The sequence below is a fragment of the Monodelphis domestica genome, chromosome 7 (assembly GCF_027887165.1).
Source record: "Monodelphis domestica isolate mMonDom1 chromosome 7, mMonDom1.pri, whole genome shotgun sequence".
NCBI lineage: Eukaryota > Metazoa > Chordata > Mammalia > Didelphimorphia > Didelphidae > Monodelphis > Monodelphis domestica.
The window spans coordinates 51191390-51207741 of NC_077233.1; the positions used below are offsets into that span (position 1 = coordinate 51191390).

Genomic DNA, 16352 nt, shown 5'->3' on the forward strand with positions numbered 1-16352 from the left:
GATTCTCAGCAGATAAAGGAGCCAGCATTGGGCATGTTGGGGAGAAGCAGAAGAACGGAAATAAATGCAGAACCTGAGGAAAAAGGGACCTGAACACCAAGTGGTCCTGCCTCCCTGTTCTGTTTCCCATCTCTGTCTCTGTCTCTGTCTCTGTCTCTCTGTCTCTCTCTTCCTCTCTCTCTCTCTCTCTTTCTCTCTCTCTGTCTCTGTCTCTCTCTCTCCTCTCTCTATCTCTGTCTCTCTCTTTCTCTCTCTTCCTCTCTCTCTCTCTTTCCCTCTCTCTCCCTCTCTCCCTCTCTGTCTCTCTCTCTGTCTCTCTGTCTCTCTGTCTCTCTCTGTCTCTCTCTCTGTCTCTCTGTCTCTCTCTCTGTCTCTCTCTCTGTCTCTCTGTCTCTCTCTCTTTCTGTCTCCCTCTTTCTCTCTCTCTCTCTCTCTCATTCTCTCCTCTCTCCCTCTCTCCTTCTCTCTCTCTCTCTCTCTCTCTCTCTCTCTCTCTCTCTCTCTCTCTCTCTCTCTCACACACACACACACGCACACACACGCGAGCGCGCGCACGCCTGCAAAGGCACAAAAGGCTGGAGTCTCTGGCTTCAGAGGCAGCTGGCTTGAGGTCCCTTGTCAGGACTCCCAAACTCGGTTGATTTTTCATTGCATGTGACAGCAGAGTCCTGATCTGCGGAGAAGCCGGAGGAGCCAGAGGAAGGCAGGTAGAAGCCAGGCTGAAAGGAGACTCTGAGCCTAGAATCACTCCATTGAAAGCCCTTTTTCCTCTTACTGTTACATTACTTTTGTTTCTGGATATATTCATCTCGTCTCCTCCTTGCTGAGCTGATCCTCCCCCCCCCCCCTTGTAACAAAGGAGAAAAAAGAAAACAGGAATGATCCAGTACATAGGACGTCCCCAACCTGTCATTCTCTCCCGGCTCTGCATGGAATGGAGGCAGACGACTTTTCTCAACTCTTCTCCAAGAATAGAATCCAGAGCTTGAGAGAATCGTTGAATTTCAAAACTAAATCCTAGTCCCCATCATGAGCAGAGCCGTGTTAGAGCCAACTCATCTGTGCTCCAGTTGATAGTTAAATTTACAGCTTGGAAATCACTGGACAGTTCAAATCAGGGACCTGTTAAGTGTTTTATCTATTGTCTAGACTTAAGAAAATGATAGAGAATATGTTAATAATGCAGATTAAACTTAAAAGTGTGTTGTGGGTACCTTTCTTTCCCCCCAGAAAGCTGGTTGTTAAACATTTACCAATCTGCCCTTGTATTTTACATTATATACATTCAGTTCTCTGATAAGTCAGTTTGAAAATTTCATACTAAGTGATTGCTAAAGTCCCTTCCAGTTTTTTAAACCTCTATGGTTGCTTTTTTTTAAAATAAATTTATTGTCATGCTTTTTTACGTCTTCTACATTTTCCAATGTTTCCTCTTCCTTAAGAGTCATCTCATAGATATGATTGGGAATGCAGACTCTAAACGATCACTCTAATGCAAATATTAATAACATGGAAATAGATCTTCATCAATGACACATGTAAAACCCAGTGGAATTGTTCACTGGCTACTGGAGGGGGGTGGGAGGAGGGGAGGGAAAGAACATGAATTATATAACCATGGAAAAGTATTCTAAATTACAAAAAAAATAAAAAATTAAAGACCCACATAAAAATAAGAATAAAAAGAATTATTATTATTATTATTCTATTAGATTATAATATGATTATGTAGAACTATACCATAATATAATTATAAGGCTAAAAAGGAGGGGAAAAATTCCGTGAGACAAGTGTATCTCAAAAGTCTGGCATTCTATGCAGTTTCCTAAACCCATAATAGTCTTCTACCTATAAAGGAACAGAGATGTGTTCCCCCACCACTTCTATGGAGCCAAGCCTGGTCATTATAATTTCACAGCATTCCATTGTCATCATTTTGCTGTCGTTTTCTCCATTGATCTTGTTCTCCTGGTTCTGTTTATGCCTCTGGGCATCAGTTTTGCAGGTGAACGTGGCTGTTTTTCTGGTCCCCAACTTTGTGTTTTGACAAGCCCTCTTTTCTTCCCTTACTCTGGCCTGGGTCTCAGGTGGACTTTGAAGATGTGATAGCCGAGCCGGATGGCACGTACAGCTTTGATGGAGTCTGGAAGGTCAGCTATACTACCTACACAGTCAGCAAGTACTGGTGCTACCGTTTGATCAGCACCCTGCTGGGCTGCCCGCTGGCCCTCTTCTGGGGCTGCATCTTCGCCTTAATCTCCTTCTTCCACATCTGGACCGTGGTACCCTGCATCAAGAGCTGCCTGATTGAGATGCAGTGCATCAGCCGCGTCTTTTCCCTCTTCATACACACCTTCTGCCATCCTGTCTTTAATGCCATGGGCCAGATGTGCAGCAGCATCAAACTGGTCTTCAGAAAGGAGAACTAGATAAAGTTGTGGGAGGAAGGGAAAGATGAGACCTGGGAGTTTGGTGGGATGAGGTGGGAGGGAGGAGGGGATATAAAGTCACAGCTAGTTCCACAATGACGCTCCATGGGGATTTCTATGTATTTTATGTTTTAGAGACTTGTTGCTCTTTCTGAGAAAAGAATGTGTAGAGAAAGGAGAAATGACAAAGACATTTGGGCACACTGGTCCTCATTCTGTCCCTGTCCCCCACGCCGGGGGCCCCCAGCCAGGATGATGGTCATTTGCTCAGAGGGCAGCTACTGTATGAGTCTTGACACTCACTTGTACTGTAATCTTAAATCTTCACTGTAATGGCATGAAACCAACCTCTCAATTCCCACCTGGGGTCATTGTTTCTGGAAACCCTGGGAACCCTGTATTTTAGTGACAATATGCAATTATGATGGGCAGATTGGAATCCAATAAAGGGTTTTGGCTACGGGGGGGAGTCATTCATTGTGTTTCTGTCCAAAAGGTTAGAGCAAAGTGTCCTCCCAAAAGGTGGGTTTGGTTTCCCCGAGCGCATTCTTAGAGGAACTCAGAATATTTGACCTAAAAAAAAGAAGATTGTAAAGGAGATATAATAACTTCCAATATCTGAAAGTCTGCCATGCTTCCTCCAAAAAAAAAAAATTCAGCTTGTTCTGTTTGGCCCCATAAAAAAAGTATTACCAATGGATAGAAGTTGCAAAGAAACAAATTTAAGATTAGTGTAAGGAAAAACTTCCAAATGCTTAGGGCTATCCAAAATGGGAAAAGACTGCCTTGGTAATAATGAGGTTCCCTTTACTGGGGTCTTTTAATAAAGACTGAATGCCTAATGAAGTCCTTCCCAACTCTGAAAGCATGTAAATAAACTTATAGTGCTTTGGGATCACTTCTAAAGGGTATTAAGTCATCCCAGGAATCAGAGGTGGAAAGGTTGATGGAATCTCATTAGTTCTACTAGACCAATGCAGACTTCTTTCCTCAAATTTACATCCTGGGATTTCTTTTTTCCCTGGTCATCACTTATTCCACCAGTGTGCCATCTGTCAAGTTCCTTGGAAGATTTTTTCCCTTCTTTGTTTCCTTCCCTTGTTCATCCTGCCCATCCTAACGTGAGGGAAGTAATGTTCATAGGATCATTGACAGATTCTCAGAGTTGGAAGGGACAGCAATAGCCATCCAGTCCAACTGGAAGAGAAAAAGGAGTCCCCTCCATGATGCCCCTGGCAAGGGGTCACCCAGCTTTTTTGGAATCCCTTTAGTGAAAGGCATTAAGCATCCACTTGCTTCCTGATAATCCCCACCCACTACTCCAAATTCTTTTGGGGCCGGTCAGAACAAGCCTAATCCTTCTTCCATGTGATAACCTTTCAAGTACAATAATTAATGATAATAAGATCTACGATTTTGAGCTGAACTGAACCTTAAAGGTGTCACTGAGTCAGAGATCTAGAGATAGAAGGGACCTCAGACACACCATTTAGCCCAACCACTTTGTTTGAACCCCAAAGAAACTGAGATGGAGAAAAGGTAAGTGACTATCTCAAGTACACACAGGCAGTGAGTGACAGAGGTGGGATCTGAACCAAGGTCCTCTGAGTCCAAATCCAGTACCCTCTCCACTGAACCAGATTACTTCCATTGTTCCCTCTTGAGGCTTTCTTTTCCTCAGAATAAACATCCTCAGTCTCCTCAGCCATTCCCTTTGAGATGGACATGAGGTCCCTTACCATTTTGGTTACTCATAAATTCTAGTTTATCACTGTCTTTTCCTAAATGTGGCATCAACCTTGGACACAAAACTCCTCTAGACATGTTTTCCCAGAGCAGGGTACCAAGTCTCCCAGAGGCCCCTCTTTTTAAACCCTTACCTTAAGTCCTAGAATCAATATTGAGTATTGGTTCTAAGACAAAAGAATGGTTGTGACTTGCTTGCCTAGGGTCATACAGGTAGAGTCTGAGGCCAGATTAGAACCGAGGACCTCCTGTCTCTAGGACTAGTTTTATCCACTCAGCCATCTTGCTGCCCTCAGCTCTACCACTCTTAACAAAGCCCCAGATACCCATGCCTTTTTCAGGTCAATCAGATATGGCTACCTCAAAAGGTTTTCAGATGGAGGGAAGGTCCTGAGTTCAAAGGCCCCTTGGGTCAGCTCTTTATGATACAGCCCAACACAGCATTCCTGGTCTTACTCACACTCTTCCCAGCTGTGTCCTTTTCACTCTAAGGGAATGGGAAGGATACTGGACAAGAAGCCTTAAACTTAAATAATCATGGGAAGTTATCACCTCTCTGAGCCTCAGTTTCATCATCACAAATGAAGAGGTTGGCCCATTGGTGATGGTTCCTCCAGCTAGAATCCCAGGATAAGGGTGTGTGGCAGCAACTTACATGGACATTGAACATAAGCCGCCATTTTAAAAGCACATGGTCTAGAGGACAGAGTGACAGAATGGGAGCCACAGAAACCTGGACCTGGATCCTGCCTCTGACACTACCTGGGGCCCTCGTGTGCCTTGGGCCATTGGCTCCAAAGGCCTTGTCTATAAAGCAGTGACCACACAGGCCCTGAGAATCCCTGTACCTACCTATCTCCTCTGTACCTACAGGATCATGGATCCTTCTCATATTTGTAGAGTGTGTCGGAGCACGTGGCAAGCCAAGAGTTGAGGGATCTTGGTGCTCGTTCCAGTCCAGACTCCAACACTAACTCATTAGATTCTGGCTCATAGCTTTTGGAGATAGGAAGGATCTTAGTGGTCACCCATATTATAGATAAGGAAACAGACCCAGAGATAAAAAGCTGTTTGGCCAAGGATACCATGGTAGTAAGTAGCAGCGGAATCACAGAGGCAAGAGGGACCTGAGAAGCCTTCTGCTCCCACAGAAGTTAACAGATTCCAGACCATCACACCACATGGCAGGGAGATCTTTACTTTTCACAGCCTCGGTTATCTATTAAGTGTTAGGGGAAAGTTCCAACATCCACTTGATGAATTCATGGAGCCTGACAGAACTTAATAAGGTTTATTATTGTGCAAGAAGGGCCAGATTTCCCAAGCATATGCTTAAAGGAAACCTGCCAGAGACTACAAAGGATGCTCCCACCCCCATGTACACCAACAACACGCAGCTTCAAGCTATCATCCAGATGTTTCCTTAGTGATGCAGCCCTTTGTTGAATCAAGGAAGATGTGTTCTATTTATTAGTTCATGCCTTTGGTTCACGACAATTCTGATAGGGAGATCTGAAGTTTGGAAAATTCATCCATTTAGTTCTATTTGGATTTAATAACATGGGTCAAGTTTGCCAGGGACCCAGAGTTAAGTAACTATATCATAGATCTCCCTATGTTACCTTTGACCCTTTTAAAAACAAGGGAGTCAAACTAGAAAACTAAAGGCGGGTTCCTATGTTCTGTGATGTCATTAGATCCTTGCACCAAATCTGGGGGGACAGAGATATTGTGTGTGCTGTGAAAAGTGCTCTAAACAAAGTCAAAACACCTGTTACGGCTATGTTGCTTTGATCTAGTTCCACAAGTCTCAGTGTTTTCTGCCTTTTCAAAATGAGGGGCTTGGCCTAGATGATCTGTAAGGCCCCTTCCACAAATAACATTCGATGATTCTGCACGCCCAGGATCAGAATGTAATCGGCAGCAGGTGTGGTCCCACAATATAAGACAGGGATGCTGGGCCCATGAAGTAACCAGAGGGTGTCTCAGGAGTGTTGTGACCCTGACAGACCAGAGAAGAGAGCTTGGCTCCAGTCCAAGGACACTAAAGCCAGAGCCAACACCAACTGGACAGCTGAGGCAGCCATTTAGAAAATTCAACACTCCCCACCAAAGCCGCCACAAATAATCCCTCTTGTGGGGAGGCAATTAAAAAGTGAGAGAGAGAAAATACACATGAGGAAAACATTTATTGAGCATCTCATCTGTAAAGCAAATTACAAAAGAAGATGAATAAATATCATCAGACAAATAGCCTTTGGCAATACACAGGAATATCATGGTATGCATTTGGTAGGACAAAGGACCTCACACTTAACATTAAGTAAGGTTTCATCACAAGAGAATACAAATTTCTAAGCATTTTCCAAAATCTGAGCTGCCAAATGTCTCCATGTACATGTAATTTCCTGAAGTTTCTAACATGGTTTTACCCCTAACCCTAAGTACTTTACTCTCTAACATCTAGCAGAAGCAAATGCTGAAAGAAGACAAGAACCTTCCCCAACCCAGCCTTCTTTATCCTACCCCCCAATCCAATGGGCTACCCAAGGGTTCATCAGAAATAGGCTGGCGGATAGTCCTTCCTACCTCCCTAACCTAGGCTCCATTATCCCATTTCATCGATGCTGGGGGCTAATTCCTCACATTCTTCTCCCCAGTGGAAGTAAACCCCATTTCATTCCAACATTCAGACCTACTGTCCCACTCTGAACTGCCATTGATCAGGAACTTGGTTCCTCACATTCCTCAGATGAGCAGGAAATCACTAACTATAAACCTTCTGACAAGATGGCAGCTTACTGGGCTCTGCTACTGGACCTTCTATTGTTCTATGGGGTCCACCAAGATTTACCATACCATCTGCCCTGCCACAATGCATTCTAGACCCTTGGCCTTTGCCATATAACCTGACATGACACCTTAAGGACTTAACCTTTATCATCTACTCTGATGCTGCACCCTAAGAACCCACAGGCTCCCATCTGCCCTACAACTATACTACATATATTGTGGTCCATTTTCAAAAGAGATTCTTTAGTGCAAAGACTATCTCACTTTACTATCTATATCCTAACACAGTTCTTGACACATTTTCCATTTAGTTTTGTGGAATTTTTCAGTCTATTCAGAAAATTAAAGTTGAGCCCCATGATTTTAAAACCTAAATATATCTAACATTTCAGTGTTGATAATAAGATAAAATTCAAAGAAGGAAATGCGCATTCCTTCCCTCCAGGGATCTCTCCCAGAAGAAAGCCTGGAACCTTGTGTGTCTTTTCTGGAAGTTGGAAGCTAGAATTAATTTAATCAATCCTACCCCTCAAACAGGAATGGAAGATAGGATAATCATTATTTTCACCAATGGGGAGACTATGCAGATGTCTAGGGAATATTGCCTATAGTCCCTAGGTACCTAAAATTGAAGGAACAGAATAGAGAAACACTGACTTGGGGGGTCAAAGTACCATTTCAGTCTCTCTGAGCTATTGCAAATGCCCAAACAGAATCAAAACATACATCAAGAGCTAAATGGAAAGTTCCAAGAACAAAGACAGGTGGCATGAAATAAAATCCAAGGTGACCCAAGAGGTTGAGCATCCAAAATGTGGGAGCTGAAAAAAAAATCTCATTCTTTCAATTTAAGGGTTAACTGTGTCATTTTTCAAAACTGCACAGCTGGGAGCTTCTAGATGGCTCAGTGGATTGAGAGCCAGACCTAAAGATGGGAGGTCCTGGGTTCAAATATGACCTCAAGATACTTCCTAACTGTGTGACTAGCAAGTCACTTAACCCCCATTGCCTAGCCAATGGAACCAGTAGTATACATAGTATTGATTATGTGGCAGAAGGTAAGGGCTTTTTTAAAAAACCACAGCTGCCAAGCCAAGTTTTGTGAGGTCAAGATCTAAATCGTCACATTTAGGAAAATCCTCGAGTCCCCTTCTGGGAGCCCCCCAACCCTTAGGGGCTCCTGGGTGGTAGCAATACTTAAATTTGGAACTCTAAGCACTGGGATGGGGGGGTTGGGGCTGGGAGGCAGCGATCATGGGTAGGACCAGGAAGGCATAGACGCGGCTTTCCAACAAGCCGCCAGGAAAATGCCTTGGGAATGTAGGGTATGCTATATCCCATCACTGGTGACTGCCTACATCTCCTCCTACTTCTTTGGTAGTTCCTAACCAAAAAAGAAAAAGGATAATGTGACTAATGTAAACTGGCATCTTGATAACCCTAGATCAACTAATTAAAACTTCCATACTTCTGTAGCATGATCATGGCCAACATTCAGAGCGATGAGCCTAAGGCATGGAGCCACTCAGATCAGAATCATCAGAGAAGACCAAGTTGTGTTCATCACTGCTTTAGGGTGATGCGTTTTGGGTGCATTCTGGTTCTTTATACATTGGTACCCCTGATCACACCACAGGATAACATACATATTCTTTTATTCAGTGAGTAGATGTATCTGTATAAATTGGGCAGGAGAGACGTTGGGGAAGGAATAAGGAGAGGCATAGCTTGAAGCTGGGCCTGTGGAACGGCTCAAAATATGTTCCAGAAAGTTTTGAAAGGTTTCAACAGGAGGAAAATGTACCCCAAGATTCCATGTGACCCAGATTCAAAACACCAGCTCTGAATTCTTTCCCAGCATTTAACATCTGAGTTAGGCTCAGGAAGGGAATAAAGACATCTTATGGCTAAATCCTCACCTTGTCCCTGATAGCATGCCAGCTTTGGGTAAGATTATCAGCTCATTGATTTAGGGACCTTAAAAACATGTAGCTCGTACCCTCCCTCCCCAACTCATTTTCCAGATGAGGAAATTGAGAAGCAGAGAAATAAGCTTTCTCAGGAGTCACGGTCTTCCTGTATTTCTAGCCATCCCTATGTCCTGAACTCAAGGAAGACAGAAGACAAAAGTTCTGAAAATGTCTATTTCTCATCCTTGTTTGTGCAAAACTATGGTGAAATCATCAATGCTACATTTCTATATATTTTTTAAAATGGCTAATATTTTTTTTTGGTGAAGAAAGCAAGACTTTTCAGCCTTCCATCTATGTGTTGACAGCAACTTGAGAGCAAGGACTCTTTTGTATCCCCAGAGCTTAGCATAGTGCCTGACACATATAGGCACTTAATAAACATTTATTGACTGACATTGGCACCTATATTAAGAATGGCCCAATGGGGTCACTATTTCAGAGAGAGGATTTCCACAGGAAGACCAAGAAGCAGGTGTGAAATAAAGAATTTGGGAAAGGGAGAGGGATCAAACCTGTGATTCCACAGGTCTAAGAAAGTGCCACTTTAGGAAATTGCCTCTTCCAGTGCACGTCAGCACCGTCTCAGCAAATGTAGCGTCTTAGAGAATTGTTTAGGACACTAAGAATTTAAGTGACTTCCTCAAGGTCACACAAGCAGTAGGTGACCAAGAGGATTTGAGTCCAGGTTTTCTAACCTTGGAAACTGGCTCTTTATCCACTGCACATTGCTTCTACTAGAAGGGAATTATCACCCACAAATAAAACCTGGAATGTTACTATCTTTCAGCAATTCATTTGCAGCTCTAGCTTCCCTGTAGTTCGCTTGCATTTATTTAATCAATTTAATTCTAAAAAGATGGTCATCATTTCCCCCGAAGTTTCAGGGAGTTGCCCTGGCTGCTGAGAAATGAAGTGATTTGCCCAAGGGTACACAGATAGCTGAAGACAATTCTCTTTCCACTATCCCAGGCTGTCTTCCATATCGACAGAGTAGAATAAATGCAGAGCCATAGAAGCTATCCTCTGATCAGGAGTAAGGAATAGAGTAGCCACAGATACATTGGGGGGTGGGCAGGAGATTTTGCCAGAAGGCCTAGAGGACTGAGTGGTCAGTATATAGAAAAATGGCGCAGAATGCCCACAGGGATGACCACTTGGATTATTAGGTCTATTCTGGTGCCATGTGCGCACAATGTAAGGGCCAGAGTTATGTCTATGTACAAAAGAAAGGCTCACTTATACATTATACACATATTAGACATCCATGGTGGGTCAGAAATTGACCACCAACACAAAGTTAAACCCAGTGACCTCAGAACCATAGGCCTGGGCCCTGCCTCACTCCCCAGCTGGCTGGGTGAAGCTCTTCAGGCTAGAGCTCTTACGACTCAGGACGAAGGTGGAGGAGTTGCTTTTTTTGCTGGCACTGGTCTCGCCTCCTGGATTGGTCTTCAGATAACTTGCCGAACAGCAAAAGAAACGGTGCACCAGGTCATGAAAGAGGTGGCCTGTGAACAGCATGTAGATCCAGGGGTTGCAACAGCTGTTAAGGCTTGCCAGGAGCATGGCAATGATGAACAGAGAGGCTGCAAGAAGGGTGAGAGTAAGATCAAGCATTAAGAGGCTATCGAGTCAACATGGCAGCTGGCAAGACCAGCTTGAGGGAAGAAAAAGTGTGTGATGTGCCCATGTTGGCTCTGGCACTCTCCCGTCTCCCTTTCTGGGAGTCTCAAGCTGTTCTTACCACCTTCCTTTCCTACTCTCCCAAAGTACCCCCCATTAGTACCCAACCCAGACTCTAGTACTGCTTTAGTCCCACAGTTAATGGCTTTTGGCCTCAATTTCCTTATTTGTTAAATGAAAGACTTGGTCTGGGTGGCTTCTTAGGTACCTTCTAGCTTTCGAGCTGATTTTATCATCCTATTAGTAAGGTTTTACAAGTAGGTCTACCTGATGAGCCTATTAAATGTTTTACTTTTAGTTTATTTCCCCTGGCAGAAGGAACCAGAACCCTATTGGAGCCATGGACACTGGAGCCTAGCATCCCCTTTCACCATTTAGCCCTAAGCCAGCCTTGACCTAGGGAAATCAACATGGTAGCAGAAAGGCTGCCTCTCCCAGGCTGAGATGAGTTCCCAAATTTGTTTAGAGGTGAAGGAGCCTGTGGAAACTTCCCCACACTATGACTGTTTAATCAAATATGGCCCTACAGAGAGACTGCCTAGGTGGAAATGTCCATTTGTCCCCAGAGTAATGTACTTCATTATATAGACCCGCCACTACTGATGCCCTGAGAGCTATTCATAAACCTTCTGATTTCAGTTCTGCAAGAGAATCTCCTAACAGGACTGAGAAAATGGGAAAAGATGGGCTTTCTTTGAAGAAGGGCAGAAAAGGAAAAGCATCAACACAGATTTGGTTAAACAAAAGATGAACACTGAATGAAAATTCAGTTGATTTATGCTAAATTGGTCCAATGCATCCATCAGTCAACTCCCTGGGTGAATCTTCCCTTTCCCAAGAGTTTCCAGCTCTTATTAGGCTCTGTCTGAAACTAGATTTTAACAAAGAAACTGTTCAGAACAGCAGAGGGAAGCTGGAGAGCTGCCATCTTTTCTTTTCATTTTTTTTTTAACCCTTATCTTCCATCTTAGAATCACTACTGGATATTGGTGCTAAGACAGAAGAATGGTAAGGGCCAGGCAATGGGGGTTAAATGACTTTCCCAGGGTCACACAACTAGGAAGTGTCCAAGGCCAGATTTGAACTTAGGACCTCGCAATCCACTAAGTCACCCAACTGCCCCAGCACCACCACTGCCATCTTTTCAACAGTTTCTTTCTCTACTCTTATCCATCGCTCTGAATCCTACCTATCCTTCAAGGTCCAGCTCAATCCCAACTTTGTTCATGAAACTTTCCTTGGCTATCTGATTCCTCACTGTTTACTCTCTCCTCCAAAATCCAAACTCCAAATCCCATGTTCAAAGGCGCCTCAGAAATGATGGAGTCCAATTTATTTTACAAATGAGGAAAGTAAGGCAAAGAGGAAGGAAGAGACTTGATGAAGGTTATACAGCTAGTCAACAGAAGGGGCAAGATTTGACCTCATTCAGTGCTCTTTCCATTGAATCATGACTCTTCTGTGGCTCTGCACATGTGCCACACTTCTGAGTCTTTAATCAGATACTCTCTTAGATGGCTTCATAATAATAATCCTTGATAGAGCATGATAATAAAACCGAGCAATTATACGATTCTTTAAATTTGCAAAGTGATGGATGTATAGGTGAATATATGTGCATGGATGTGTATATATATATTATCATTTAATAATAAGATGTATATAACATTATCATTTGAACCACACAAGAAGTGTGGTTTGTTCCTCACACTAGACACTCTAACTCAGTTCCAGGCATTTTCACTTGCTAACTGCCATGTGTCTCTCCTCATCTCCATCTCCTAAAGTTCAGATCTTTCAGATTAAACTCCAGCGGCGTCCAGTAGAAAATCTTCCTCTTGGTGTTCAAAGCCCTTCATAACCTGGCCGACCCACCATCACCCTTTCCAGTCTTCTTCTACGTCACAGCCCTATGAATTCTGCCGTGCGGTGACCCTTGCCACCTGGCTGTTTCTTAAACAAAAAAGGTCCATCTCTCAACTCAGCATTTTCTCTAGCTGTCGTCCTCCATTCCTGGAATTCTCTTCCTGCTCATCTCAAATCCTGGCTTCCCTGACTTCCTTCAAGCCCAGCTTAAAACCGTGTCTTCTCTAAGTGGTCTTTCCTGATCCCCTCAAGGCTAGCGCCTTCCCTCTGTTGACTATCTCCCAATTTACCCTTTAAGTGGAAGTTGTTTACGCAGAGTTGTGAGCAGGCTTTCTTCCCCATTAAGTGAGCTCCTGGAGAGCACGGACAGCCTTTTATCTTTCTTTGTATCCCCAGCTCTTAATACAGTGCCTGGCACAAACATAAAGGCTTGCTGAGTAACCAGTTCACTGGTTCTGGAGTCGGAGAATATGAATTCAAAATCCTACCTCTTGATTATTGTGGGCAAAATCATTTGTTATCCCTGAACCTGAGAGCCTTTCATCTGTAAAAATAAAAGGATTGAACCAGATGGCCTCAGAGGCCCTCTACAAGTCTGAATTATTGATCTGGTGAGGGAGGTGTTGGTGGGGAGTTTTCCACCTCGTCTATCCCTGATATTATCTGAATAAGGACCTCCCTTGTGAGGAATTCCCTCTCCCAGCACAGATCAGTAACCGTGCTGCAGTGTCTGGGAGAGGGGCCGGCTACTCAGAAATTGAATGACTTGCCTAGAAATGCCCAATTAATAAGTCCCAAGGGCAAGATTTGAATCCAATGCCAGACCATCTCTTGTGTCTAATATACTGCAGTCTTGACTCTACAACCAACGTATAAGTTTCTTGAGGGCAAACACCATGTCTGTGCTGGGTAGACCAGCAGCGACTGGACACAGAGTAGAGATTCAGTGAATCTTTGTGAATTGGATAATTGAGTTAATTCAGAAGGAATGTTGAATAGAGAAATAAAGGGAACCCTGAATGAGTAATGTGTCCTGTCCCTGGTGTTTTATTCTCCCCGCCAATGATCATTAGAGACAGAAGGCTCAAAGGTCATTCAAATGACAAGGTCTGATACCAAGTGAAGTCAGCAACATAGAGCGACCAGGGGGGCAGCTGGGTTGCTCAGTGGATTGAGAGCTAGCCCTAGAGATGGGAGGTCCTTGGTTCAAATCTGACCTCAGACCTTCCCAGCTGTGTGACCCTGGGCAAGTCACTTGACCCTCATTGCCAGCCCTTACCACTCCTCTGCCTTGGAACCAATGCATAGTATTGATTCCAAGACAGAAGGTAAGGGTTAAAAACACACACACAAAAAATCCATAGAGCAACCAGTACCCAAGATTCCATAATGATGCAGAATCTATGGCTAACACAAAAAGGAGGACCAAGATCTTCGGACATAGTTGAGTGCTTATAATATCCTTCAAGGAGTTGTTATTCTGACTCCAAGATGCTCCAATTAAGAGGCAAAGAGCTGCAAGGATAATAGATGAGGTCACTTTTGAGGAAGAGAACACCTTAGTACAAATGAGTGCATCACATCATGTCAAAGATCCCTGCAGGAACTGGATGCAGGACCATCACCTTCGAATGGAAAGATGAATAGGTCAGAATTTAGGGAATAAGGTGCTGGCTAAGGAGAACATGGGGAGCCAGAGGGGGAACAGCCAGCCTCCTGAGGAAGAACACAGAGGGAGCAAAGGAGGATCCCAGGAGACTTTGGTTTGCAATATGAAAATTAAAACAGCAATATCTTTCCTTTCCAGAATAAGGTTTGAAATGAGCTCCCACAAGAATAAGCATAGATCAACCTCATCCTAGGCTATAGAGCACAACTTAATCAAGTAAGCCATCTCCTATGAGACCTCTGAAGCCTGACTGTGCCCCTGATCGCCGAAAGCTCAAATTAGCCAGGAACAGCTGACTGGCAGGCAGCCATGTTCCTCTCTGGGTGTGGCCAACCCCATGCTCAAATCCAGTACAGAGACATATGGACTACTTCATCTGAACCAAATTTAAAAATTCAATTAAAAACATTTTATTTCTGTCCATAGTAACAAGAATACCAGATCTTTAATTCCTTTTTTTCTTCTCTGCTCAGAATTCTTTGATGCATCCCATTACCTATCAAATGATACCTGAACTTGTTAATAATAGCTAGCCTTTATATAGTTTAAATATTTGCATCAAACTTTACAAATATGATGTCATTTTATCCTCACAACAGCACTATAAGGGAGATGATATTAGTATACCCATTTTATGGGTCAGAAAATTAGGCACAGAGAAGTTGATTGAGTCACCCTAGGTCACACAGCTAAGAAATGTCTTAGGCAGGATTGGAACTCAAGCCTTCCTGATTCCAGGTCTAGTGTTCCATCTACCATACCACCTAGATGCTTAGGTATTAAAGACCCTGAAGGAGTATACTTTTCCTTTCTAGGTTTATCTCACACTATTCATCCTATATACCTTCTATTCTATATAAACTGAGCTACTGAGGATGTTCTTTCCAATCTCTGTGCCTTTACTTACATCATATCTTATTCATAGAATGTTCCACTGCTCACACTCAATGCTACCTATTAAGAGAAATTCTCCCCCTCCTTCAGGGCCCATTTCAAATATTACCTGCTCCATAAAATCTCCCCTGCTCTCCTCAATTCAGAATTAATTCTTGCTCTTTGGACCTTGCCTAGCTCTCTCTCCCTTTTTTGCTTGTTACAGAGAAGGAGACAGACACACAGAAAGGAAATGCCTTGTCCAAAGTCAATCATGTGACAGAATTGTGATTTAAACCTAATCTTTTATCTACAAATATGATGCTTTTGTCACTGAACCACACTGCCTTCCCACAGCTGGTCCAGTTTCTCTTATAGTTATTTCTGGTATGTGCCCAAATCTATGTAGTAGTGTTAATATTATTTCATTTGCCCCACCAAAAAAGTTTTGAGCAGGGGAGAGAATAAGAGGGAATTGAGCTTTGAGAACAGAGTTTGGAAAACAAAGAAGAGGAGACATCTCGGGGTACACAATGGACATAAGAGAAGCAGGCTGGTGACCTCCAAAGACAAACTTCATCTTCCTTTTGAAACTCAAGGAAAAAAACCAGAAACTTCCAAACTGACCATTTAGCAAAGACTGCCCCTTAGTGGCTGGTCTATGAGGAATCTCTGAATCATTGAGTTAGAGCTGGAAGGGACCTTGGAGATGATGTGGTCCAACCTCCCTCCAGAATCTAGGGTCCACTTTACATGATCACTGGCAGTGATCACCCAGCCTGTTGTGCGAACACCTTCCCACCTTTCCTAAATCTTCCTATCCAAGGCATTCTCTTCCCTTTCCCTTCTCCATGGCTCCTTCCCTACTTTCTTTCCCAACTCCATAGCATCCTTTTTTCTGCCCAAAGCCTCCATTCAAAGCCTCAAAAACCTGTGAAATATTGAATCCTATTCCCAAAGCAATTCCTCTGCAAATGTACTTAATTCACAGCTAGGTGGTACAGTGAATAGAACACTGAAATTGGAGTCAGAAAGATCTGAGTTCAAATCCTACCTTGGACACTTCCTATGTCTGTGTCCCTGGACAAGTTACTTCATCTCTCTTGGTCTCTATTTCCATATCTATAAAATGGAGATAGCCCTTACCTCACAGTGTCATTCTGAGTGTCCAGATGAGAGGACATGGATAAAGTATTTTGCAAACCCTAAAGCACTCTATAAATGCTCATGTTCTCTCATTTCAGTCATGTTCAACTTTTTTTTTTCTTTTTGCAAAAATACTAGAATGATTTACTATTTTCTTCTCTAGCTCGTTTTACA

The 16352-nt window shown here is 43.3% G+C and overlaps 2 protein-coding genes across 3 annotated transcripts in view; one reads left to right on the plus strand and one right to left on the minus strand.

The window, feature by feature from the left end:
- The window catches only part of CAV3 (caveolin 3), a 26826-nt gene extending 23934 nt beyond the window's left edge, over window positions 1-2892 (plus strand). For both annotated transcript variants that reach the window (XM_007500148.3, XM_056804575.1), the window contains one exon: window positions 2088-2892. In XM_007500148.3, the coding sequence (XP_007500210.1) occupies window positions 2088-2429 (342 nt within the window). In that variant the 3' untranslated portion in view covers window positions 2430-2892. The remainder of the gene's footprint in view (window positions 1-2087) is intronic.
- A 3453-nt stretch (window positions 2893-6345) lies between these two features.
- OXTR (oxytocin receptor) overlaps window positions 6346-16352 on the minus strand; it is a 35984-nt gene continuing 25977 nt past the window's right edge. The window contains exon 2 of the mRNA XM_016424471.2: window positions 6346-10527. Within this exon, the coding sequence (XP_016279957.1) occupies window positions 10280-10527 (248 nt within the window). The 3' untranslated portion in view covers window positions 6346-10279. The remainder of the gene's footprint in view (window positions 10528-16352) is intronic.